We start from the raw sequence: 25972 nt of genomic DNA on the forward strand, positions 1-25972 counted from the left end.
GTTAGGTGGCGGACGTTAGCTCTTTTGGACTCGGTGACTTGCTGGGGTGGTGAGGACAGGCCTGGAATCCTGGCCTTGGGAGCTAGTGGCGGATTGGCATTAGGTCTAGGGCAGGCTTCTGGGATGGGGGATGTCTGCCTACACCGAAGGCCAGAACGGCACAGGGCTGATACATGAAGAGCCCGTTTCCCTTCAGAGATTCCATAAACCCTTCCTTCAGGAACAACAGCAGGGACAATACCATGACCTCACTTCCTCCCATCACTTGGGTCCCCGATGGGGACAAGCTGGGTCAGAAGAGGAGCATGTGTCCTGCTGGCCCTGAAGGCTAGCAGTCAGGAGCTCTAATCCTGGTGACTCTTGTCATGTTTATTAGACCCATTTCACAGATAGAAACACTGAGGTCCAGTGGCTGCCTTCGGCCTTCCTTCCTCTTGAGGTCTGGCGTGAAATTGCTCTGCTTAACTGATTTATTCCAGACACGTCTTGAGTGCAGAGGAATAAAGGAAGGGGCATTCAAAGCACGGAGAATTCAAATCCGGCCTCTGCCAGTGAACTACCCCAGGGCAGATTGCTCAGCTGCTCTTAGCTGCCATTCCTGATCTGAAAAACAGGTTGATAAAAGCATCCGATTCACAGAGATGTCATGAGAGGGTCTGAGAGGGGACAAGCTCGGCACACGCTCACACGGTTGGCCCTCGGCAGCAGCCCTGGGTCGATGAGATCCCTGCATGACAGCGACAGGATTCAAGGGGAATGTCATTTGTGCAAACGCTTTGCCACGGTGCCTGGGATCAGCCCACATATCCCAGTAAGGCCAGGATCTGGATCTCTGTTTTAGGAAAGTGGGGAACTGAGGTTTAGGGAGCTTTGAGGGGTCATGCAGCTGGGTCGCACAGACTGTGGAGTCTGTCGTGAGCTATGGCTACGGGACCCCATGATCTCTCAAGCCACGGACTCACCCCTGCAAAACATACCATCTTCTCAGGGAAACTGAGGCAGCACAGCGCCTGCCAGACAGGGCTCAGGGGAACCAGGTCTTCTCTCTCCCCAAGCACAGCAGCCCTCTCAGCTGGGGAGTGGCCGCCGAGTGTCCCCGCCCAGCCCTTGCTCTGCAACAGAATGCTTGGGTCTCTGGGCTCCATGTGGGCTGTGTAGGATTTCCGTATGTGTCCTGCTTCATGGGCGTACAGATCCCTTAACACCCTCACGGCCTACGCCGCTCTCAGGAATGGAGGGGACGTTTCAGCGTTCCCACAACCCCCTCCCACCCCCCAGCCAGGGAGGGTGGCAAAGGAAATTTGGCAAAACCACCAATGAAAGATGCCTTGGGACTTGGACTGTAGACCTGCCCAGAACCCAGCTCAGGGAAGGGGGGGCAGCGTTAGTTCTTGCCCCCAGGCTGACTCAGGGCCCAGCTGGAGAGAGATGAGAGGAGGGACAGACGGGGCGCCTGTGTTCTGGGAGCCCTGCAGCCCCACAAGGACCTCATCCTACCAGCTGCACGCAGCCCGGAGGTCTCCGCAGGGCTGGACGTGTGCCCTGCGGGGTCCAGCATATATGAGCGATGTTGCAAAGTCAGGAAGGCCTGCAGCCTCTCTCAGCCTGGCCTGGTGGGCTGCTTCTATTGCTGGACGGACCCACAATGCTCCATCTGTTTCTGGCGTCCAGCGTAGTGAGCGGGCAAGTCCCTGCATTACGGTGTGCTCTCTGCAGGCGTAGCTTCCACCTGTCACCACGCGGCAGTATCCCAGTACCCATGACCGAGTTCCCTCAGCTGCGGCTCTCTTCCCCTCCAAGGTGGGCGTGGGCAGCAAGGGGTCGGGGACAGGCTGTCACAGTGCTTTTTACAGGCTATTTAACATCACACTGCCCTGTGCCCAGGGACACTGGTGTGGCGAGCGCAGACCCCCACCCCCAGGCTCCCACAGCCCTGCCTCAGGACTCAGCGCACAGGGGACTGACCCTGACCGTCCTCAGCCCAGGCCTGGCTTGGGGATCTGCCTGGCCAGTGTCCCTCAGTTCCTACCAGTAGGCCTGGGGGGCGAGAGTGGCTCTTCTTGGAACTCCTCTGCTTGACCCTTGGCCTCTCAGAGGTGTGGGTGCGGGGCCTGCCTGGGGCATATTTGTCGTCCAGAAGGGGCATCCCAGCTCAGAAGAGGCTCATCCTCAAGGCATGACCAGACTACTGTTTCTCTTCTCAATGCCAAGCTCTATGTGTCATCGGACCTGGGGAAGAAGTGGACACTTCTGCGGGAGCGAGTGACCAAAGACCACGTGTTCTGGTGAGAGCCTCCCCACACTGGGGACCCCCCAGCCCCGAGGGCTGGGGCTCTCCTTTCCACCCCACAGCCCCCAGCTTAGGGCTCCCCACCTTCTCCTGCCTCTGCTATGGAACTCCTCACCCCAGGGGGACCTCCAGGTGCTCTTTCCACTCTGCTGGGAACTTAGGAAATGGTGGAGAGGCGGGGCTCGCCATCCCAGGTCACCTGTGCACCCGTGACCCAGCTGTGCAACCTGATGTGGGCTGGTCCCTCTCTGAGCTCCTGCTTCCTCCAGGGTGCAAACAGGAGCCAAGTACCTCAAACTGGCACGTGCCCAGCACACAGTAGGCCCACCACCTGTCTCCCCTCCCCACCTGCTCTCCTCCCCCTCCCCGCTCCCCTGCCTCCCCCTCCTCACCTCTCCTGCCTCCTCCTCCCGCCTTCCCTACCTCCCCCTTCTCACCTTCCCTGCCTCCCCCTCCTCACCAGCCCTTCTCTCTCCCCTCCTCACCTGCTCTCCTTCTCTCCCCCACACACCCTCTCCCTCTCCCCTCTACATGTCCCTTCCCCAACTCCCCTGTCACTCCCTCCTCCTCACCATCTCTGCCCTCTCCCCTCCTCCCCTCCCTCCCTCCTTCTTACCCCTCCCCTTTCATCCTCCCCTCCCTGCCTCTCCTTTACCACCCCTACCTCCCCCCTTCACCTCACCTCCTTCTCTAAACCCCCTCCCTCCCTTCTTACCCCTCCTTTCTCCTCCCTACCTCCACTTCCTTCTCCTCCTCACCACCCCTTTCTCCCCCTCTTCACCACCCTGCCTCTCCACCTCACCACTCCTGCCACCCCCTCCTCACCACCTACCCTCTCCCCTCCTCACTTTCCCCCTCCCCCTCCACACCTTCCCTCCCTCCCTCCCTCTTTCCCACCCCTTGCCCTTCTTCCTCCCCACCTCCTCTGCCTCCCCACTTCTGCCCCAGGTCCTAACTCAGCCCCTGACTAGCTGCCCTCCTCCCACACAGCCTCCCCTACCCCATGCTTCCTCCACCCCTGCCTGCCTTGGCCCCAGGCTCCCACCCGATCCAGTGCCCGGGCTCCCCTCCCACACTTGGGCTATCTTTTGGGAGCCACTCAGTGATCCATCTGAGCCATGTTCTGGCCTCACTGCCTCAGTGGGGAGACTCTGGTGCTCAAGACTGGTCAGTGGTCAAGTCTGGTCAAGCTGCGTGAGTGAGGCCCGTGCGGGCTGAGTGCTGGAGGGCAGCGCCATGGAGGGCGTGGAAGCTGGGAGTCCCGCTGGCTCAGGGCCCCCATTTGCCGGTTGCCGGCCATGGCCATGGTCCCTTCTTCTGCCCAAACTGCCCCTGGAGAGACGTGGCTTACACACATGTTCTTCCGACGAAATGGCTCTTTCTAGCACATGTGCACACCCGCACACGTGCGTGCACACACACTCCTAGCCTTTCCCTTTCTCACCTCATTTGTAGGACAGACTATGCACTGGCCTTCTCACTGGGCCACAGTCCTGTCTCTTCAGCAGAGAAGCCCCGTGGAAAGAGCTCTCCTTTCCCTCCCGTGCTCTGTGTCTCTCGCAAGGAGTTCGTTTGAGGCCGGAGGGAAGGCCGCTGGGAAGCCCGCCTCACTAGCTGGAGTATTAGCGGCTGGCCTGTGGGGCTTCTGTGGGGGGTGGCTGGCTTCCGCCACATGGCCACCTGTGGGAGGGCCATGTTCCTTACTTGGCACCCCGAGTGCCTCATCCATCACTGGCCTTGTCACTGATGTCAGCTGTGGCCACCCCAGGGGCCCCAGGAGGTGGGGAAGGGCAAGGAGAGGCCATTTCCCAACAGCCAGGGCCCGAGAGGTTGGCAGAGGGGCAGAGCGCAGCCGTGCATCTGTCCCCGGCGGGACCAGGTGCTCGGGGATCTCTCAGGCCCGAGAGGCAAACCTGCCCACAGTTACTGCAAGGTAAATTGGCACTAATTCAAACATGTTTTCATCTTGCGCAAATCAAATTATTTCTCCCCCAAGTTTCTCAAATTGCCCTGAGTTGTTATGTGTGAGAGATTATCAGGTCAGACACTTGGCCCCTGGGGCCCGGGAACCTCTCCTGGAATGCAGTGACAGGCAGCCGCGGGCCCCCCTCTTCCAAGCAGTGAATAACGCTGTTTTGACAGCGTTTCTAGGGAGCTCTTTGTCCTTGATCTGACAGCAGGAATTCCCAAAGCCTGTGTTCTGTCTGAGGTTTGGACCCCTTCAGGCTGTGGGAGGCTGAACAGCAAGTGAACTCATTAGCGTGGTCTTGGGGGCCCCTGGGAGGAGCAGCCCGGGGGTGGGAGGCCCGCTGCGTTCTGGGCCCACCAGGGGCACCTGCTCACTGCCTTCCCTGTGGTGTCTCAGTGGGCCCGGAACAAAACCAGAACCTTCTCCTCCGGGAGTGGCCACATCATGGATGCTGACTGTCTGCCAGGCCCAGACTGGGTGTCTGCATGCATTATCTTCTCAGACCCTGGTCTTCTTCCCCTCATATGACAGCAGGGAAGACTGAGGCTCAGGGAGGCCAAGGCACAGTTCTGGGGTCCTGCCGTCCATAAGCAGCAGCCCAGGACCATGACTGTCTCTGTCTGGGGTGGGGGCATGCTATTGGCCACACATCTGGGTCTGTTTCTCTGCTGGGGCCTGAGCAGACCCACAAAGCCTCAGCCTTCCTCTCCCATCAGCTCAGCGCCTGTCCAGGTGTGGGACAAGTGGCAGGGCCTTGGCGGTGGAGGTTGGGTGAGGAGAGACCTCGCCCCACTCCTAGCCCGGTGCAGAGTCCTTGAGGGTTTATAAGAGCTGGTGGTATTCAGCGGGGGTGAGAGCTGACCGCCCATGTCCCCAGAGCACTGAGGTCTTCAGAGATCTGCCTGCCCGGGGCTCGTCTGATGCATCTGCTATTTCTAAGCAGTACACCAAGGAGCTTCCCCACAGGCCATCTTTGGGGACCTCAACAAACCAGAAGGCATGGGGGTCAGTGCTGTATCCTTCCCTGCAGGGAGCTGGGCTCTAGCTGCGTGGCTGGACACCCAGCCTTGAGTGGTCTTCAGAACCCATGACCAAAGGTGTCTGGAGAGGGACCCCTACCCGCTGGGCCCCTGCCTGGTCCAGGACCTGGTGTGGGCTCCTGGAGTTCGGTTGTGGGATGTTCCAATGGGAGAGCCAGAGAGTTGGGGGGTGGGTAGAGCCCTGCTAAGGGGAGGCAATTGCAGACTGAGGGGTGAGGGAGTGAGTCTGTGCAGGAGTGAGCGGGTGAGTGAGGGAATGAGGGAATGAGGGAGTGAATGAGTGAGAGTGAGGAAGGGAATGAATAAATGAATGCAAGTGAGTCAGCCAATAAATTAATGTGTGAATGAGGGAGGTAGTAAAGGAGGGAGCGAGGGAGTCAGGGAGTGAATGAATGAGTCAATGAATGAATGAATGAGGGAATGAATGAGGGATGGAATAAATGAATTAGGGAGTGAGGGAGGGAATCAGTGAATGAAGGAGGGAGGGAATAAGGGAAATAATGAATGAATGAGGGAGGGATGGAGGGAATTCGTGAGGGAGTGAGGGAGGGAATGAGTGAGGCAGTGAAGGAGCCGGCCGGTGTGACTACCGGACCCTGCAAATGACCGGCAGTCACACTAAAACCCCACCAGCGGCTGAAGACCGGTCAGTGCCCCTGATAAAGGGAACAATGCCCCTTTATTCAGAAAAGAGAGACAACGGTCAGGCAGGAGACCTTGCTCCTGGGAGTACACAGGAGTTAACAAGAGCCTGAAGCAAACCTCACCTTGAAATAGACCTGGGGTCCTAGTGGCTGATGCCACCGGATTGGAGCACCAGTGGATGGCAGCGCCCCCCGCCAGGGTCTTCTCACTTAGAGAGTGTGCCCTTGACCTCTCAGGTGCCAGGCTCTGTGCTGGGTGGGTGCTGGGTGCCGGGGGTTCCCGAGGCTGTCGGCCCTGTCCCTGCCTCCCCCACAAGTGGAGACCCAAGGATGTGCCTTCGTCTATTCTTCTCAGCTCTTGTGGAAGGCTCCGTGGGCAGCCACAGGCCCCGTTGCATCCTGGGCGCTGCCTAAGCCCTGGGCCCACATGGGCAAGGGAGGAACCGACACCATGGTGGGTGGTGGGCAGGGAGGAGCGTGGTGGAGGCAAGGGAGCCGGGTGTGAGTCCTGGCTCTGCCTGTAGAGCTGTGTGCCCCTGGGTGGGGGTCGGGGGCCATTTGGCTCCTCTGAGCCTCAGTGTCCTAATTTGCAAGTTCAGGGTGATATTCCCAAGGCCCACCTAGTCTCCTCGGAGTATTTGGATCACCAACAAAACAGAACAAAAGCAGCCATGGTCAAGATGCAAGGAATGTGAAGGCCTTTGGTAAAGGGGAGTCTTTTATAAAGAGTACCACAAAAAGAAGAATACCAAGCGAACCTCAAGTTCTGGCTACCTCCCCAGGAGCAGGTGGGGAGGACTGTGCTCTCACACCCACAGAGTAAGAGTGGCTCCAGCTGCGGGAGGCCTGGTAGCTACCTGGGACTCAGGGACTGACATAGGAACTGGGAGAGGGGCTTGGGACTCGGTCCAGCGCTGACCCCCACATACTCTCTTCCAGGGCCGTGTCTGGGGTGGACGCCGACCCTGACTTGGTCCACATGGAAGCCCAGGACCTCGGAGGAGGTAAGCCAGAAGGGGTATAGGCACCCAGTGTCCCCTGGTGTCCTTATATGCCCTTGTTCCTTTCCTGAGCTGACCCTGCAGAGCTGACCTCGCTATGTTATGATGTGGTGTAACTTTTGATGTGCTTGTTTTCCAGCTGGGGGTAAATTGAAGTCAAGGAGCTCGACTCCACTGGAAAAGTCCATTAAGAGGGTGATTTGTTTCGGCCCCTGAGCACTAAGTGTTTCCTGCTCTCTCTGCCCTCACCCTTGCTAGTGAGTGTGGAGGCCTCTGATGGCTTCCCCTTTAATGGGGCAGGGACCTGGTCCACCCCAACCCAGCTGGCTTAATGCCAGAATGCGCCCAAGGGCCGTATATGCTATAAGAAAGATCTTCTGTGCTCCTGACAGAGGAGCACCGGCCCTGGAACTATGGAATATTCTAGAACCATGGTGTCTTCCAGGATATCAGAGCCCACTATTCAGCAAGGGCTTATTGAGTCCCCTGTGGACCAGGGCTAGTGCTGACCCTGCTGGGCACACAGGTGAACAAGGCACAGCCCTGCCCTTTGCCTGGTTGGGGAGGGTTGGGTGCCATCTACACTGCAGAAGCCACGGGAGCAAGGAGGGGAGGAGTGCAGAGCGGGTGCCATGCCGGGGATCTCACTGCTCTGACTGCAGATCCCCGCGGCTGGGGACGTTAAGCTTCCCCCTGCTGGGCTTCTCTCCGAGTGAACCTCTGTACGTTCACATTTAACAAATAAATGGTGGGAGCTGACAAGTGCCAAGCGGCAGAGCTCTCTGGCTAGGACCTACTAGGTGGAAGGCAGACTGAGGGTCAGGCCGCGGAGAGACCGGCTGAGCACAGAGCAGTGGCATCCGCTCCCAGCCTGCCACGGGCCAGCTGCCCGACCCTGGGACGTCACCTCTCCTCCCTGCTCCCCGGTGTCCTCATCTGGGAAAAGGGTCAGTGCACCCGTGGTGCTCAGTGTGGGGACGTCACGGGGGAGCGCTCACTGCTACTGGAGTGAAGCTGCAGCCGGGGCCCCTTAACCTTCTCCAGGCCGTCAGCTCTTTCTAGAATCTGCTGTTCTGCTGGGAGGGGAGGCGGGTGGTTTCTTCTGCTTCCCCACAACAAGGCTCAGAGGGGTTCCGGGCTGGCTGCACTTACAGGGTTGTAGGCCGGTAGAGACCACGCTCCCATTGTGCTCCACCCACAAATCTGAGATCATCCCAGGGTGATATGGGGACTGACCACCCCCCAACCCAGGACTCAAGGCAGCAACGACGGGTGTGGTTGTCTCTCGGGATATCCTCATATCCAGCGAGGAGAAGGGACAAGCCGGCGTCCTGGATGAGGGGAGCCATTTTCACCCAGCGGTGATGTCTCACCACCTGCCCTCTTCAGGGGGAGGAGGCCTTAGCCCCAGACTTCCCAGGTGGAGTGGTGTCCTCTCCACCAAAGACCACATGTGCCCCCTGCTTCCTGACTCGTGGCACCCCCACCCCAGCCTGGGAGCCCCGTTAGAGTCCAGTCCAGCACGCTCAGGGACATGGTGCCCGGACCTTCTAGTCCTTCCCCCAGTTGTCACTCACCTACCCCAGCCAGCCTGAGCCATTCAGTCACTCCCTGTGCTCCCCGGCTCTCACCCCTACTGGGAGCACTCACCCCAGCCCTCCTTCTTGGGTTTCTTATTGTTCTTGGACCACCTCCCCTGCCTGTCACCTTCTCAGTGCCTGGGCTGCCATCACAGCTCTGCACACCGCCCTGTGCCTGGTGCCCTATGGGGACAGGGTGGGGTTTGACTGATTCACCTCCATGTCCCTGGCAGAACTGCCACGTGACACAGCACATGACCAAATGCCTGCTGCCCTGAGCAGTCGCAGGGTCCCTGTGAGCGAGCGAATGAAGGAGTGAGCGAGGGAATGAACGAGTGGGTGAATGACTGAGAAAATGAATGGGGTGAATGAATGAATGAGTCAGTGAGTAAGGGGGTGAACGAGCGAATTAATGAATAAGTGAGTAAATGAACAAATGAGTGAGTGAGTGAGGGAGTGAGTGAAAGACTGAGTGAATGAGTGAGTGAATGAGTGAGTTAATTAGTAAGTATAATGACTGAGCGGGTGAATGAGTGAATTAATGAATAAGTGAGGGAATGAACAAATGAATGAGTGAGTGGGTGAATGAATAAGTGAATGAGTGGGTGTATGAGTAAGAAAGTGAATGGAGTGAGTGAATCAATGAATGAGTCAATTGGTGAGTAGATGAATGAGTGAATGAATGAATGAATAAGTGAATGAACAGATGAGTGAGTGAGGAATGACTGAGTGAGTGGGTGAGCCCGTGAACAGGTGTGTGAGCAGATGGTTGACCTTGAATTGGGCCTGGGCGAGTCTGCCCACCGCGTGCCCAGCAGGCAAGCCCAGGACAGGAGAGTCCATGCTGAGTGCAGGGAGTGGCCAGGCTGTTTGTCAGGGAGGTGGCCGGGGTTCAGGTGTGAGTGGGCGGTGGCATGGCCGTGCTGACCGTAGGCCCCCTGCATGCTGCTCTCCCTAGATCTTCACCAAGTTGTTTTACCGCAGAGCCCCCGAGACGGAGATTATCCTGCCCCTGAACAAGGGCGTGGGTCTTCTCACCCTGAGGTGGCCCCTGGGCACTGTCCACACTGTCCAGTCATCCAGGGCCGTGGGCAGGATGTACTCCGAAGGTGCTGACGACCTGGGGTGCCTTCGTGGGCTCCCTTTGCTGCCAGGGTTAAACCCTGCTGCGGCCCTGCAAGCTGGGAGGGGTCACTTCCTGTGGCATGTAGGCTCACCTGGCAATTTCGCTGGATCTCCCAAACCCTGGAAAAACAGGGCTTGAAGGAAAAACAGTGGCTGCCTGCGAAGTGTGTGTTCCATTTTGCCTGGCTATAAATAGTTGCAAAGGGATGGAAGTGTTTCCCTAAAGTTAGTGTCCCGCCCACAGTCTGCCTGGGTCCATCAGAGGTCCCTCTCCCAGCAAGACAGAGCCTGCGTATGAGATGTGATGAGATGTGAGATCTGAGATGAGAGTGAGCTGAAGGGGGACGGGGTCCTCTGCTCACATCCCGGCTCTCACTGGCACGACTTTGGCCCAGGGTCCACAGACCTTCCCCATCAAGGGCCAGCTGCTGGATGCTTCCAGCCTGGAGGCCTCTGCCATTGCTGCAGGAGATCGACTGTCCCCGACCCCCAGAGGAGCAGGCACAGCTGTGTGCCCGTGAACTTCTGTTTACAAGCAGCTGGCGGCTGGCCAGGCGACCCTGCCGTAGGCTCGTTACCTGACCTCTCTCGCCTTAGTTTCACCATCCAGAGAGGATGGGACCATGGTAGGGTCGTCCCAAGGATTAAAAGCGCCTCCACTGAGTGCTCCTGGCACGTCACCGCCATTGCTTGGCGGCAGGTGCCATCCCAGGGCTGGTCCTTTGAGCCTCAGCCCCACAGCAGGATCCAAGGCCAGAGCGGGCCTGCGTTTCTCGGCGTCTGAGGCTGCCGGGCTCCTCCTGCAGCCAGAGCCGGAGTGCGTGAGAGTCACACGTTGTGCTGGCTCTCGTCACCTGCAGGGTTTCGCTATGTCACCTGCCAGATCTACAACTGCTCCGAGAAGACTCTGACGGCTCCATTCCCGGGTCCCATCGACCAAGGCTCTCTGACCGTGCAGGACAATTACATCTTCTTCAAGGTCAGGCTGCTTCTGGGCCCCTCAGGATGGGCAGTGGGCAGTCGGGAGGACAAGCCACACAGGGGAAGCGGAACTCGCTGTTTGACTTTTAAGTGCTGATTTGTTGGTGTTTTCCCCCACCCGGGGCATGGTGGCCGCAGGTCACCTGCAAGGCTGGCAAACCTACTACCTCGAGTCAGGGAGGGACCTCCCCTAGCTCGGAGTCCCTGAGCCCGAGCCCAGTTTGCTCTGTTTGGTTTCACTGACTTTGGAACTGATAGGGGCTGTCTCTGGTCATTGCCCTCGGTGGCCAGGTAGCAGCTGGGCAGAGCCCAGCACCCAGGACTCTACTGCCTGTGCACACAGGTCCTCAGGTCCCAGTTGGGACCACCCGTAAAAGACACAGGGTCTGACCATTCAGAAACCCCAGTGAATAGCTGCTCATACCACTTCTTGATGACTTCCATGGATGGGGGGCTCACTCACTCCTTCCCAAAAGCCTAGCGCTCTCCTGGAGAGCTCAGATCTTTAGAAAGTTCATTCTGACACTGAGACAGAACATTTCCTTTGTTTCTGTCAGGGGCCCCTGTCCTTCCCTCTGAGACCCCATGAGACAAGTCCAAAAGCTCCTATGGAGAAGGCTCCACACCACTCCTAGACCCTCCTTGGCCCTCAGGGATGTTCTATTACCCCAGGTGCCCTGTCCACCCACAGAATACACCAGGATCTCCTGGGAAACTGACAGGGGCTTCACAGCCCATTAGAGCAGGCCAGACAAGAAGAAGATCTTGTCCCTGTTCTTCTTTGACCTCTGTGATGTCCCATGATTTCCAGTCTCCTCTGTGTGATTACCTACTCTGGTCCCTGTCCCTCAAATGCCCATGTCTCTTTCTCCACCTGTGCTGCCAAGGCTTACTCACATGCCGCCTCCTCCAGGGAGCCTTCCCTGACTTCCACCTCTATCTCCTTCAGGTCCACTGGCACAGCTAGTCCTTTGCCTTCCTTGGTCACAGCCAGGCCACAGGTGTCATCCTCTATTGTCTACATTAGTCTCTACATGCAGGGTGTGAGCTCTATGTACATATTTAGAGAGAGGATGTGTGCTGGGGACCTGGGGGGCAGCTTGGTCAGAGGTGACTGACTGTAGGATGGAGTGTGGGGAGAGATGGGGCACATATAAGGATGCAGGGCACTCTGTGATTGGGCATCTGGTAAGTCTGATCTGGAAGGACCCAGGCTCGCCAAGGTCACAGACAGGGTGGGATAGGACGTGGCCCCACTCACTGCTGCTGAGACGGGTGCCTGGTCATTGCTGGGGTTTGCCCTGTGTGTGCTCAGATGGGGCTGCCATTTGTGCTTGGCTTTGTCTCCATCCTCACGGCCACAGTGGCCTGGTCTGACCTTGGACACGCCCTACCCTGTGAATGCTGGCTGCCCCCAGCCTTGACTCATGCCATCAGGGGCTGCGGATATCCATCAGACTCCTGTCCTGAGTTGGTTCCCAGCTTTCTCAACAACTGCCCAGAAAAGTTGTTCCTGTGGCATGGCTCAGAGGTCACCCAGGGGCTGCCCCACTACAGACTCTTACCTTGGGCAGGTTCCCTAGAGCCCATGGTCAGCCCTGGGACCAGTCCTGCCTCTTCCTGCCCTCCTTCCCTCCCCTCCCTCCTGGTCCTTGGAGGACCCCAGTGCAGAGCCCACGAGCCCCTCCCGCCACTCTCCCCACCAACGAAGTGTGTGATGAACATAAAGATTCACTTCCCGGGCCCCCAGCCAAGGCACCGAGCAGCTCATGATGCTGGTTCGTTTGCTAAAGCCTTGCTGTGGGCCGGGGATGGGACCTTAGCCTCCAGAAAGAAGGGTCTGGGCCTCGGGGGACAAGGGAGACACAAGTGAGGGTCTGACTCTACAGGTGCCCCCGGCTGGCTTTGGGAAGAGGCATCATTCTGCCTCTGAGCCTTGCTGTGCTGACCTATCAAATGGGCCTGACTGGTCCTGGCTGCCCAGAGGCCCAGATGGACGCCAGCTGCGTTCCCGACCCTGGAGAGGCCCTGTGGGATCTGGCAGAGGACCTGCCGCTCAGGGAAGCAGTGCCACGGGTCAGCCTTCTAGGCCTGCTCCTACTGGTCAGTGGCCCAGTAGGAGGTTGGCGGTTCTCGAGAGGCGAGTGCCATGCAGGCCGGCTCCCCAGTGAAGGGGTTGCTGTGTTCAGCGTGACCCGTTCCCCAGGCACAGGTCACATTTGCATCTCAGGGGTGGTGGTGTTTCTGCTCGTCCCCGCTCTAGCCTCAGGCCTGAACCGCAAGCCCCCTCGGCCTGTGGCCTGCCCATAGCAAGGCTGGCTCTTTGGGAAAGGTTTGCTGGCCTCTTTCTTCCTGTGCCACCGGCTGCCTGCACCCCCAGCTCCTGGCAGGAATGGGCCCGGCTGGCCCTGGCTGAGCATCCCCGCAGGACTCCCCAGAGAACATGATCTTGTCGAGGCTGAGTCTGGGGAGGGCTGCTGACCCTTCTGCACCATCCGAGGACCTCATCTGCTGGCGGACGGGGCTCTGAGAAGGGGCACTGACTTCCTCAGCCAACCTCTCCAGCATCCTCCCTAACCTGCTAAACAGGTCTTTCTCTGGGCTTTGTGGCTCTTCCTTCTGAGGATGGAGCATGCCCCCTCCTCCAGGAAGTCTGCCTGGCCTCTCCCACCCCAGGGTACTCTCTCTGAGCTCCAGGACCCCTGTGCTTCCCCCATCCTGACACCGCCTACTCGGGGGACCCAAAGGCCAGACCACCTCAGACCTCACAGCCCCTGCCCTTGGGATGGAAATGCCTAGAGAAACCTGGTCAGCCCTGTAATCACGATGCTTTGCACACCATGGGCCTGTGGTAGTTCATTGATTTGTAGTAACAACAGTTCCTACTGGGGCCTCGTGCCCCAGTGCTAATCTCCACAACTGCCCCACCGCTTTGCCTCTGTTCTTGTCCTCCCCACTTACGGGGGGGATACTGAGTCTCTGAAAACTCTCCCAAGGCCACATGGCTCTGGTGGTGGCACTGGAACCTGAGCCCAGGCTGTGGTGCGTGATGGCCCAGGCTCTTAAGCATGGCACTGCGTTGCTGCGCACATATGTGTGTACACACTCACACACACACACGTATGCACACACGTACATGTGTGTGCGCACGCATGACTTGGGCTCATGCACTTGTGCATAGAGTCCACCTCCACGTGCCTGCACACAGCAGACATACATGTGCGAGGTTATGTGTTCACACTCACACCGTGTGGTCCCCACACCCACACACATGCACACACATGGTGAGATGCAGACGTCACCCATCGTCTTCCTGCTGGGCGGCCGCCCTCTCCCAGCCCATTTGCTGCCCTCACCCTTCTCCTCCCACTCTCTTCTCCTCGCCCTGTTCAAGAGAGAGCCACCGTGATCACCGTCGGTGATCACGCACAGGAGACAGCGGCTCATCTCTGTGCTCGATATTCTCTTTACAACAGAAGCGATCACAGTTTGTGGGGCTGGTTGTTGGAGTCCAGAGGAATGGCACTCAGGACAGTGCTGCCACGTGGACCATCTCAGCACGGGTCACCCCTCATTTTGATTCTCATGCTTCGTGGCTTGATGGTTGTTTTTGTGGCTTGAGCTTAACTTTGGCTCGTCTCTTTCTCCACCCCATACTCTCCCCAGGATAATTTCTGGGGAGGAGAACTTCCCTACCTTATTCTATAACATGGATATAGGGAAATGGGTGCCAAGAGAGCATGGGGACGGAGGTTGGTTCTAACAGAGAAATGTAGCAGGGGAGGGGTGTTTGGTGTGGGGCTTTGAAGGGTGAGTAGGAGTTTGTCCATTTTGGGCAGAGCAGGTCTAAGCAAAGTAAAAGGGCGTTCTCACCAGCTGAAATACAATTTCTAGTTTTTCATTCATGAAGACCTGGCTTGATTGGAACCTAGCTTCTTAAAAAGGTGTTTTTCTTTGCTGTTAGGCAACTTCAACCAACCGGACCAAATACTACATCTCTTATCGTCGCAGTGAATTTGTCCTGATGAAGCTGCCAAAGTACGCGCTGCCAAAGGTATGAGTTGTTTCCCCGTCCCACCTGACCCTGGGGCCAGGGCCTGAACCTGCACTGACTCACGCCTGGCTCCATCCCGTCATCAGGCCTTGACCGCACTCTCCCCTCAGCCCAGTCAGCCTCTACCCCAAACCCCGGCACATGTGATGTTTCAAGTGTCTCTTATGAGGGCCTCTTCAGGCTGGTCCAGCCCTTAGTTTCCATCTTGCACTCCGTTCCCCTCCTTCCTGATGCTCAGGGTGCTGGTGAGCCCCTATATCCATCTCCTACTTTCATCTGGAGTTCGCATGTTTGAGGCACTTCTTGTTTTGTTCACCTCTGTATTCCAGCTGCCCCAATCTGGCAACAGTGCCTAGTAGGTGCTCAGTTAATGTTATTTCTTTCCCCTTTGCTGGGCAGGCAGAGAAGGGGGTTGGGGGTTGCCCAGGCCGTGCCCCAGGCCTACCTTGGGACCAAATTCCACAGTGCCCTCCCTGCTGATGATGTTCCCAGGTCCCAAAAGAGGTGATGGACATTCAGGGAGGCTGAGTAACCTGTCTGGGGTCACACAGCTCGTAGGAACCAAAGTTGGTCTGAGACCAGCCTCATACCACATCTTCCACCAGAGGACCTTGGATGGCCCACTTCCCAGACCTCCATCCTATGTGCTTATGATTGAGAAGCACAGAGGGGAGCAGCCCTTCCTCCTCCACATATTTATTGAGCATCAAATATAAGCTGGGAAGCATGCTAGGGTCTGAGGCTAATAGCTGTCAATCATATACCCCGGTTCCTGCCCTTGGGGGGTTTCTAGCAAGGAAGCAGGCAGAAAACCAAGTAGACAGAAAAACATATAACATGATCTCAGGTTGTACTTTGCCTGGTGAGGGATAGAGGGGCAGAGGCGAAGGCTAATGGGATGGGGGGACGTCCCCCAGGGGGCATTTCCTCTGAAGTCGAAAGGTTATAGGAAAGCTGTGCAGGTGGAGGTCTGGGCTTGTGCAAAGGGACTGGGGCAGGAAGGAGCCTGGCTGTAAAGCAGCAGGTGGGGGTGGAGAGAGGAAATCTTTGCTCTGGGCCCTGCAGGGCCAGGGGCCGTGCGCTATTGTAAAAGCCCACCACACCCACCCCTGTGCTGGGCTGCACCAGGCATGGGCACACCTCTCCTGAGCCAGGAACAAGGAGAGTACTTGTGGGTTTTCTTTAAAATTTTAAGAAAACTTTGTAAAAATTTTTAAGAAAAGGAAAGGGGTGGTTGCTGGGGGGAAGGGGGCTGGGAGAGGGGGGTGGAGTTATGGACATTGGGGAGGGTATGTGCTATGGTGAGTGCTGTGAAGTGTGTAAACCTGGCGATTCATAGACCTGTACCCCTGGGGATAAAAATACATTATATGTTTATAAAAAAAGAAAATTTAATTACATAAATAAATAAATAAATAAAAAGAAAAGGAAATGGGATAGAATGGGAAGGGAAGGAAAGAAAGAACGAGAGAGAGAGGGAAGGAAAGAAAGAAAGGGAGGAAGGAAGGAAGGAAGGAAGAGGCAGGGAGGCAGAGAGAGAAAGGAAGATAGGATGGGAAGGAAAGAGGGAAGGAAGGAAAGAAAGCAAGAGGGAGGGAGAGAAAGGAAGGAAGGGAAGGAAAGATGGAAGGGAAGGAAGGAAAGAAAGAAAAGAAGGAAAGGGAAAGAAAGAAGGAAAGAAAAAAGAGGGAAAGAAAGGAAAGGAAGAAAAGGAAGGAAGGAAGGAAAGAAAGAGGAAAAGAAAGGGAAAGAAGGAAAGAAAGAAAGAAAGTTGCAGAGATTAACTCCAGGCTGGGCTGAGCCAGGAAATAGAAAGCTAATGGTTCCAAGGAGGGCAAATGCATGGGTGTTCCTGGGGTTGAAGGACCCTTTCAGCTTGTGGGGCTTTTCTCCCCCAACCCGCCACCATCTCGGGGTTGGGGGGCCACAGCATCAGAAGCACCTGTGTCCTGGGCCCTATGTCCTGGAGTTGGGGATGGGGGCCCCTGGCACTGGGGCAGCTGGACCAGCAGCCATGCCATTTCTGAAGGAATTCTGAAAAGCTGATGGCCACAAGTCGTAACCTCTGTGGCCTCGAGTGCTGGCCTCAGAGTCCTTGCCTGTGGAGGGGCTGAGGTGGGAGTGTGTGTTTCTCTAAGTCACCCGTGGGGTTTGCAGAAAGCACCCTGTGTGTGTCCCACTGCGGCCCCTCAGTGGTTGTGCCACCTGCCTGCTTCCTTTGTCTCCAGGTCTGGAGCCAGACTGATTCCTTTGATTCCATCAAAAGGAATCTTGAGGCTCTGATGGAAGACACAGGCTTTGCATCATCAGTGGGTGGCAGGAGTGAGACTCCTACAAGTCCCCATGTCATCAGTTTCAAGGGAAGACCAGGCACCCATTTGGATCGTGGTGATCACATGGACCCTAAGTGCGCTCGCCTGGGGCCAAGCCTGGGATCCATGACAGGCAGCAGGGGATGATGGCTGAGCAGGGCTGCTCTCAGGAGCTCTCCCCACCCCTGGAGACCACGTTTCATCTTGCTGAGGACTTTGCCCAGCCACAAAGCCCGTCTGCTTCCTCTCCCCCAAATTCAGGGGAGCAGTCAGACCGTAGGGTTTCCCACCAACAACCTGTAGAATTGGATAGTTGAATTTCCTAATCAGATTTTGTTGTTCTTTGGTGAACTTAAATATTTGTATAGCTTGGCACCTTCTAAAAGGGTCCCCACCTTGCTACTGGCCAAGTTAGAACAGACCAGTGTCAACAGACCTTTGCCAGATTCCATGTTGGGTCGGTTCTTCCAACATTCCTTCTACTTCGAAAGGCACATTTGGTACCATTCTACTATTGTAATTTACCTGTCTGCAGAAACTGGAAAAGGTGGACAGGTTTTATTATATTTGCCAGCATCCTTTGCTTGAATTACTTACTTGTAATGATTTTTTTTTTAAATGTCACCTTCCTTAACAGAGAAAAGAAAGATAGGCAAAGGCTATAACCAGACAAGGGGGAAGAATCCAGAGAATCCTTGATTATTTGAAACCATTCATAAGCATAGGGTACATGCAAGTTTACTTTAAAGTAAGATATTCCTTTATTTGTAATAAACTTTCTACAATAAAATGAAACCCATAAAACATAAGAAGGAAGGAGGAACGGGCGCATGGGTGGCTCAGTTGGTTGAACATCTGACTCTTGGCATTGGCTTGGGTGGGGGTCTCACAGGTCATAGGATTGAGCCCTGTGTCGGGCTCCCCACTCAGCAGGGGGTATGCCTGGGAGACTCTTTCTCCCTCTGCCCCTCCCCATGTACATTCTCTCTCTCTCTCTCTCTCTCTCTCTCTCTCTCTCCCCCAAATAAATTAATCTTAAAAAAAAAAAAACGTAACAAAGAAGGACAGGATGGCATGGATGGTGGTAGAATGCCAGCCTCTCAACTTCTCATTTAGGCAACAGTGGACGCTGCAGGATCTCTCCAAATCACCTGTTTTAGAACTCTGGAGTCTATTCAAGGGCTTGCAGTATCCAGGGGAATGTTTGGACAGTAAATCAAAGTTGATTTCCACAATTTCAGCTCTTCCCATGATAGCAGGAGCCCATGCCCCAACCTCAGCCTTGTGGCAGGCAGCTGTGCTCATGGGCCCAGAGCAGCATGCACACCACTTACAGGAGCCAGGGTGGCTGTGGGGACCTTGTTCTCTGAATACTGGGGATCTGCATTGGGGGTTGATGGCTTATTCTGGTCATGGAAGTGCAGATATTGTGATAAAAACAGCCATTGTTGCCACCTGCACCAGCCAAAGCAGCTTCCAAGGGATTTAAAGGACCAGACCCTGTTTCCACCCCTTACCCCCTTGGACATTTAGGGACCATGACATTCAAAAGCAACAAGTCGTATGTTGGAATTTAGCAAAGTCACCATGCATGCCCAGGGAAAAGCTCAGGCTCACGTAACTTTCTACCTCCACCTGATCCCTGATACAGAAACAAAAAGCCAACACACCCTGGGGAAGGGAGAGAACATGATTTCCAGAGTTACCATATTATCAGATTATAGTGTCCAGTTTTCAACAACAAATTATAAGGCATAAAAAGAAAATACAATCCAATCACAGGAGAAAAGGCAACAGAAACTGTCCCTGAGAAGACCAGATGGCGAACCTACCAGACAAAGACCTTAATACGACTGTCCTACAGATGCTCAGAAAGCTAAACAAAACCATGAGGCAAGTCAAGGTAACCAAGTACAAATGACCAAAATAGAAATAATGAAGAAATAGATTGGACACGTAAAAAAAGAACCAAAAATATATTCTGTAGCTTAAACGAACAATGATTGAAAGCAAAATTGACTAGGTGGATTGAAAAGTAGGCTTGAGCAGAAGGAAGGACTCTGAGAACTTGAAGGTGGGACCATTGACATTAAGGAGTCTGAGTGACAGAAAGCGAAATGGATTGAGGATAATGAGCACCCTCTGAGGGGCCAGTGGGACACCAGCAAGTAAACCAACACATACATTGTGGGCATCCCAGAAAGAGAGGAGACAGATGGTGGCGGGGGGTTGTCTAAAGAAGCAATGGGGATTGGTGGGGGGGGGCGGTGCTCCTAGGTGGCTCAGTTGGTTAGGCATATGACTCTTGATTTTAGTCATGATATCATGGGTCATAAGATCCAGCCCTGTGTCAGGCTCCACACCCAGCACAGAGTCTACCTGAGTTTACCTCTACCCTTCCTCTCATTTCCCTGACCTTGAAAGTAAATAAAATATTTTTTAAAAGGAGCAATGGCCCAAGTTCCCCCAAATTAATGAAAGACATGAATACAAATATCTAAAAAAAACCTGATGAACTCCAAGGAGTGAAACACAATGCGTTCCACACCAAGATGTATTGTAATTAGACCACTGAAAGACGAGGAAAGAATCTTGAAAGCAGCAAGAGAGAAGCAGCTCGTCACATATGAGGGTCCTCAATGAGGTAAGCAGCAGATTATTCATTGGAAACCTCAGAGGCAGAAGGTGGTGATTTGCTGTATGCACGGATGGAAGTGGTGGTCTCTTCCATGTGGTGGGCATGGACAGAAGTGGAGGTCCCTGACATCTAGTGGGCACGGATGCAAGTGGAGGTCTCTGACGTCTGGTAGGCAGACAGAAGTGGAGTTCTCTGACATCTGGTGGGCATGGATGGAAGTGGAGTCTCTAACATTTGGTGGGCATGGACAGAAGTCAAGTTCTCTCCCATCTGGTGCGCATGGATGGAATTGGTGGTCTCTCCCCTGTGCAGGCATGGATGGAAGTGGAGGTTTCTGACATCTGGTGGGCACAGACAGATGTGGAGTCTGTAACATTTGGTGGACACAGACAGAAGTGAAGTTCTTTCCCATCTGGTGCACATAGATGGAAGTGGAGGTCTCTGACATCTGGTGGGCATGGATGAAAGTGGAGTCTTTGATATCTGGAGGGCACAGATGGAAGTGGAGGTCCCCGACATCTGGCGGGCATGGACGGAAGTGGAGTCTCTGACATTTAGCGGGCACGGACGTATGTGGAGTCACCATCAGAGACTTCCCAGAGCCCCTCCCCCCTTGTCTCATCTTCCCTTTTGCTTACAAGTCCACATGGTGACTACAGGTCTAACTATCATCTTGGACAAGGGCCATGCCATGGGGTGGTGGATTGATGAGCCAGAAGAAGCTTCTGTTCCTGGTGACTTTGTAGTGGTTCCATACCAGACTGTCCACCTCTGGGCATCTCTTACATGTGGGGGAAGGCACTATTGCATTTGAACCACTTTTCTTTTCTCTGGCTTCTGTTACTAACAACCAAACCTGATTCTACCTGATGACACATATTGGCAATGTTGGTGTTTCCTTCCACGTATCTCTCCAGGCCATCCAGACACATATGTATGTATTTATATATACAAATGCACATCACGAATCCACAAATACACATATGAACATCTGTTCTGTGTCCTTTGTTTAAAATCAGAGTCGACAAACGTCTCCAGCTTCTGACTTTCCCTTTCAGAGATCGAATTCCATAAATTCAAATGTAAGCCACCACCGCATGTATATATGTCTTCTCTATTACCCATTATCGTTATTCTCTAATCAGCAAAGATTTTTAAAAAACCATTCTTGGGATTGGCAGGAAGTGCGGTGGGCCCCCTCCAGCCGTGCTGGCGAGGCAGGAATGAATAGAAACTCTCAGGACGGTCATTTAACAATGTAAGCAGAGCTTTAAACGTGCTCGTACTCTCCCACACAGCAATTTCCCTTAAAATTTATGTCTGGGACGCGATCAGAGAGGCAGAGACGTCTGTCTAGAAACGTTCATAACTGGGTTGTTTTTTTTTTTTTGCACGTCGTGTTGGAGACGCTAAAGGCTCAGCAGTGGGGAAATCGTTCAAAGACAGGAGCACAACTGGGAGATGGAATAGCATACACTATTAAAAATGGTGTTTGTGCATAATTGTCATGAGAGAGGGACGTGTTCCCCATATCACGTGAGAGAACAGGTGGCACACTGTCCATGAACAGCACACGTGAGTCACACGTGGCAGAAAGCCCCAAGGTAGACATTTGTTAATTGTTGGAATTCATGCGTGACGGTAAGGCTGGTGGCATGCTAGGTGTGGGCGCTGTCTGAGCTGGAAACCCAGCCTGTGCCCCTGGAGCACTGTCCCCTGCTGAGACAGCAGGGTGGCCCAAACCCCGGTGGGCATGGTGCAGCCTGCCCTGTGGCCAAGAGCGGAGAAACGGGAGGGGAGGGCGGGTAGAGAAGGATAGCGATCAGCTTGCTTTTGTGCCAGGTGCCACGGGTCCTGGCTGGGACTCCCCACCACTCTCTTCTCTTCTATCATGGGTGGGGATGGCCAAGCCCTGTGGCCCTGACCTCCACAGTGTTCCCTTGGTGGCAGGCTTCTTGGTTGCAGTCATTTCTGTGTGTTGGATTTAAGTCTGTAGACAGAGGGCGCCGGCTCATGCTGCCAGGGGTCCTCCCTGAGTGGGAAGGGCCTGGTTGGGGCTTCACACCACCAAGTCCTTATTCTGCAGAGCCCCTGCTTTTGGTGGCACAGCATGGTGGCTAGGCAGGGGGTGGGGGGGCAGGGCCATCAGCACAGGGTCCCACCCAGGCAGCCAGTCCTTCCCTCCACTGGAGGCCATGCCCCACTGGACAGAATAGAGACTTGGTGCCTTGTTAGAGAACCGAGCCTGCCTGTCCACGCCTGCCCTAATACCAGATGGGAAGACGCAGACAGAGGATTCCCCACCAAGGGCCGCAGCCCTGCCCTGGGCAGGCCGGAGGGGAGCGCCCCTCCTCTGTAGGTGCTGGCTGGCGGGACCAGCCTCATCTCTGCCCTCGGTGCCTGTCTCGGCAGCTGCCTCGCCAGCCCAGCGATTGGAGTTTCAGGGTGATAGAAGGGGAGTCACAGACGCCGGAGGAAACGCTTGTTACGGCTTTAAAATTGGCCTGTTCCCAGGGCTCCCATGCAGCACCAGGTGCTGGCTGGGAGAGAGAAGGCAAACAGAGCAAGGGCAACCCTGGGTTCCTTTTTCTTCCTTTTTATGTCATTGGGTTTTGTTCTGTTTCTGACTGTAAATCTGAAACCGAGCCTCGAGCCTAGAGAGGACAAGCTTGACTTAATCCAGTTCCCCACCACCTCCAGGGTATGTTCCCAAGGGCAGAGCCCACCTGTGGCTTCCCTCGGAGCCCTGGTGCCTGGTAGAGTACTTGGCACACAGTAGGTGCCTAATGAATGCGTGCTGAGTGAATGTACCAGCAGAGGACTCGCCTGATCCCCAGGGCGGGGCCAGCGGGGAGACCTGTCCCCTGCCTCCCAGGGGTGACCGCTGAGGGTGCATGGAGGAAGAAGTCCTCTGCACAGGGAGAACAGACAGGCAGACAGCCTGACGTGGGGCTGGGAGGATGAGCTCTCAGGGTGCCTGCTCTGTGCCCGGGCCCTCCCTCCCCCAGCCTAGTATGGAGGGCTGGAACGTCACCCCCATGCTGCAGGGGGCGGAAACGGGAGGTCAGGGGACCTGCCCTGGGTCACAAGGCTGGGGGAGAAGCAGGGTGAAAATCGAGGTCAACCTGATTTCCAGAAAACCAGGACCAGCCCTGTCCTGCCCCCTCGAGCTCAGCCTCCCGCCCCTGACGCTGCGCTCTCCCCGCCGTGTCCGCAGGACCTGCAGGTCATCAGCACGGACGAGAGCCAGGTGTTTGTGGCGGTGCAGGAGTGGTACCAGACGGACACCTACAACCTGTACCAGTCGGACCCACGTGGCGTGCGCTATGCGCTGGTCCTGGAGGACGTGCGCAGCTCCCGGCAGGCGGAGGACAGCGTGGTCATCGACATCCTCGAGGTGGGGCCCAGGGACTGATGTGGGGGCCCCAGCAGGCGTTGGGTGTGGGGCTGGGCCTCACCCTGTCCTCGCTCCCTCCTCTCACCTTCCCTCCTCCCCCGTCCAGCCCCATCCCTCCTGTGCTGTCTCTGCGAACGTTTCCAGAAAGCACACCTCTCTGAGGCTTTGCAGGCAAGAGAGACTTTGTCTCCTTGATGACTGTGCAATTCAGTCCCGGAGTGGGGTTTCTCCGTGATACAGATCTACCGTGGAGAAGAGTCTTTGGGGAGCGTCTTTGGGAAGTACTGTTTTGGTGATCTGGGGATCCGCGTTCGCGGTCCTCGTCCTGGACAGGAGCACAAGCTCTGAGGCATGAAAGCGGGTGTGGTGCAGTTTGGCCTGAGGGACAGAGGCGACAACTCTGAGCATCCCTGCCTCTCCACCTCTCCCCCTATACTCCTTCCTGCCTCGGTTGTCTCCCGCGGGAGCTCGAGCTTGCTCTTGGTGGATGCAGGTCTCCTGGCTCCCAGGCCCTCCTGCACCTTCTCACTCTGTACTTGGATTCCATGGATATCCAGGACCCTGGGCCCCACCTGCACTAGGCTCTCGAGGTCACCTCCTCTGTCCTGGTCCACACCAGGGCCAGGGAGGGGCTGCTCGGCCCATTTCAGGGTCAGGAGCCTGAAGCTCAGAAAAGGTAAGCGACCTGCCTGGATAGACCCAGGAAACCAAGCAAGGAAACCAGAACCAGCCCAGGCCTGTCCCTACAGAGCTTGGTTCCAGACTCAGCCAGCCCTCCTCAGCTCTGTCCTTCACCTTTACGCTCTCCCCTCAGGCCTTGCCTTCAGGGATCCCCCACCTGTGGGAACCTCAGCAAGTGCCCTGATCACAGTGGGTGCTGGGGTATCTGTGGTGCATGGGTGACAGTGGAGCCTGGGGCAGACAGTAGGGCTCATCAGCATAGGAGGCAGCCTCCCGGAGAGACCCAGGACTCTAGGCTTTGCCTCCAAGCTGTTCACGAGCAGCAGGGAACCATTTTCCCCAAAAAAGTAATGAATGTCATCATTTGTTTACAACGAGAGTTAATGGTTAGGGTTCACTTCTCTGCTGGAGGACCCAGGGACACAGTGAACGGTGATCGCCCAGCCCAGGGTGGGAGTCAGGTGGTGCTTCCTGGAGGAGGGGGCACAGACCAAATCGAGGCGGAGTAGGAATTAGCCAGCTGGGGAACCAGGTAACATCTGTGGACAAAGACCACGAAGGAAGAGGACATGAGGAACCAGAAGCCATGTGCCAAGGGGACACTTGCTGCCCGCCCACTGGGTGTGCTCCCAGGAGACATCTCTTCTCTGAAATCCAGCTCACAGGGGTCATGGGTAGTGGTTACAAGCACAACTCTGGAGATAGATTGCTTGTGTTCAAATCCCAGCTCTGGTATGTGTTTGCTGTGTGACCTTGGGCAGGTTACTTAACGTCTCTGTGCTCCAGTTTCCCCATTGAGAAGTGAGGATGGCTGTAGAGCTTTCCCCAGGACTTCCATGCAGTTTCAAGGACATAGTCCTCCTCAACCATGGAGACCAGCGTCTGGTGCGAGTCAGTGCTTGGCGAGCGCTCCACGGCTTTCCCAGTCCCTGGGGTTTTGAGCTACTGTACGGCAAGGATCTGGCCCAGAATCTGGCTTGTGAGGTCCTGCACACGAGCCAGTTATTGTCAGGGTTATCGTTCTTCCTATGATGTGTCTGGAAAGAAACACTTTGTCCCAGCCGTCCCCGGCAGATACTGCCCAGGAGGCGTGGGCTGTCTGGGCCCCTAAGCTGACATCTCAGTGCGGTGCTCCCTGGGTTCACAGCAGGACGGCGGCCCTTTTTTGGGCGCTCTGTGCTGGAACTCAGGTTAGGAAGGGGCTTCAGGGGACCCCACTCTGGCACCTGCCTGTGAAGAGCTCCAGCCATAGTTGTGGAGGCAGCCATTGTCAGGGGCTGAGTGGGGCCCTACAGATACATGGCCGTGCCCTGGAACCAGTCACTGTGACCATATCTGGAATAAGGGTGAAGGACCTTGCGATAAGACCACGCTGGGTGGCCCCACTGAGCCCCAGATCCAATGACAAGCATTCTTCGGGGTCAGAGGAGGAGATGCAGGCACAGGGAGGCGGCCATGTGAAGACAGGAGGAGGGGAGGAGAGGTTGGAGAGACATGGACAGAAGCCCAGGGTGTGTGGAGCTGCAAGAAGCTAGAAGAGACAAGGGAGTGTCTTCCCCGGGGACCTTGGAGTAACTCCTCTATTTTGGCCTTCTGGCCTCCAGAGGGTGAGAGAAGAGATTTCTGGTTAGTCCCCCAGTTTGTGACACTCTGCCTCAGCAGCCGTAGCTGTGAATACCACCCTGGACAGGGCCTGTGGCGAGCATGTTGCTTTTGGGAGCTGGTCGCCCTGCATGGGAGAAGGGGCCGTGGTCCTCCACGCCCCGGGCTGTCCCCGCGGGGGGACCCACCCCAGCTTCCTGGGCAGACACCCTTCCCACCCACAGTGCTGTCCTGCATAGACACACATGATCCGGGGTGATTAGGGTTGGCGGGGCCTGCTGTAACCAAGAGGGGCCCCGGAACGGGGGCAGACAAGGAGGATCAGAGAGACCCGTGTGGTCGTGGATGACAGGCCAGAAAGATGCCGCCCCACCTGCTTCGGGGCCTCCAAAAGCTGGGGAAGGCCAGGACCTGATTCTCGATTCTCGATTCTCATCATCTCATCATCTCATCGATTCTCATCTGGAGCCTCCAGGTCAAGCTAGCCCTGCGACCCCGGGGGACACCCATGCTAGACTTCTGACCTCCAGAACTATAACCATATTACTCCGTTACAGCAGCTGCCGGAGGCGTGTCCTCCTCTTGTCCGTCTTTCCGTCCATCACCTGTGTTCTCCCCACGTGGGGGGCTTGTGGGGGGCCTGTGTGCTGGGCACGGG

At 55.8% G+C, this 25972-nt stretch overlaps 1 protein-coding gene across 2 annotated transcripts in view; it reads left to right on the forward strand.

Annotated features, from left to right (window-relative positions):
- Nucleotides 1-25972, forward strand: part of SORCS2 (sortilin related VPS10 domain containing receptor 2) — a 424588-nt gene that overhangs the window by 357308 nt on the left and 41308 nt on the right. For both annotated transcript variants that reach the window (XM_044267844.1, XM_044267845.1), the window contains exons 5-9: nt 2212-2285; nt 6883-6947; nt 10510-10628; nt 14595-14684; nt 22852-23031. In XM_044267844.1, coding sequence (XP_044123779.1) covers nt 2212-2285; nt 6883-6947; nt 10510-10628; nt 14595-14684; nt 22852-23031 — 528 coding nt within the window. The remainder of the gene's footprint in view (nt 1-2211; nt 2286-6882; nt 6948-10509; nt 10629-14594; nt 14685-22851; nt 23032-25972) is intronic.

The sequence above is a fragment of the Neovison vison genome, chromosome 11 (assembly GCF_020171115.1).
Source record: "Neovison vison isolate M4711 chromosome 11, ASM_NN_V1, whole genome shotgun sequence".
NCBI classification, from domain to species: domain Eukaryota; kingdom Metazoa; phylum Chordata; class Mammalia; order Carnivora; family Mustelidae; genus Neogale; species Neogale vison.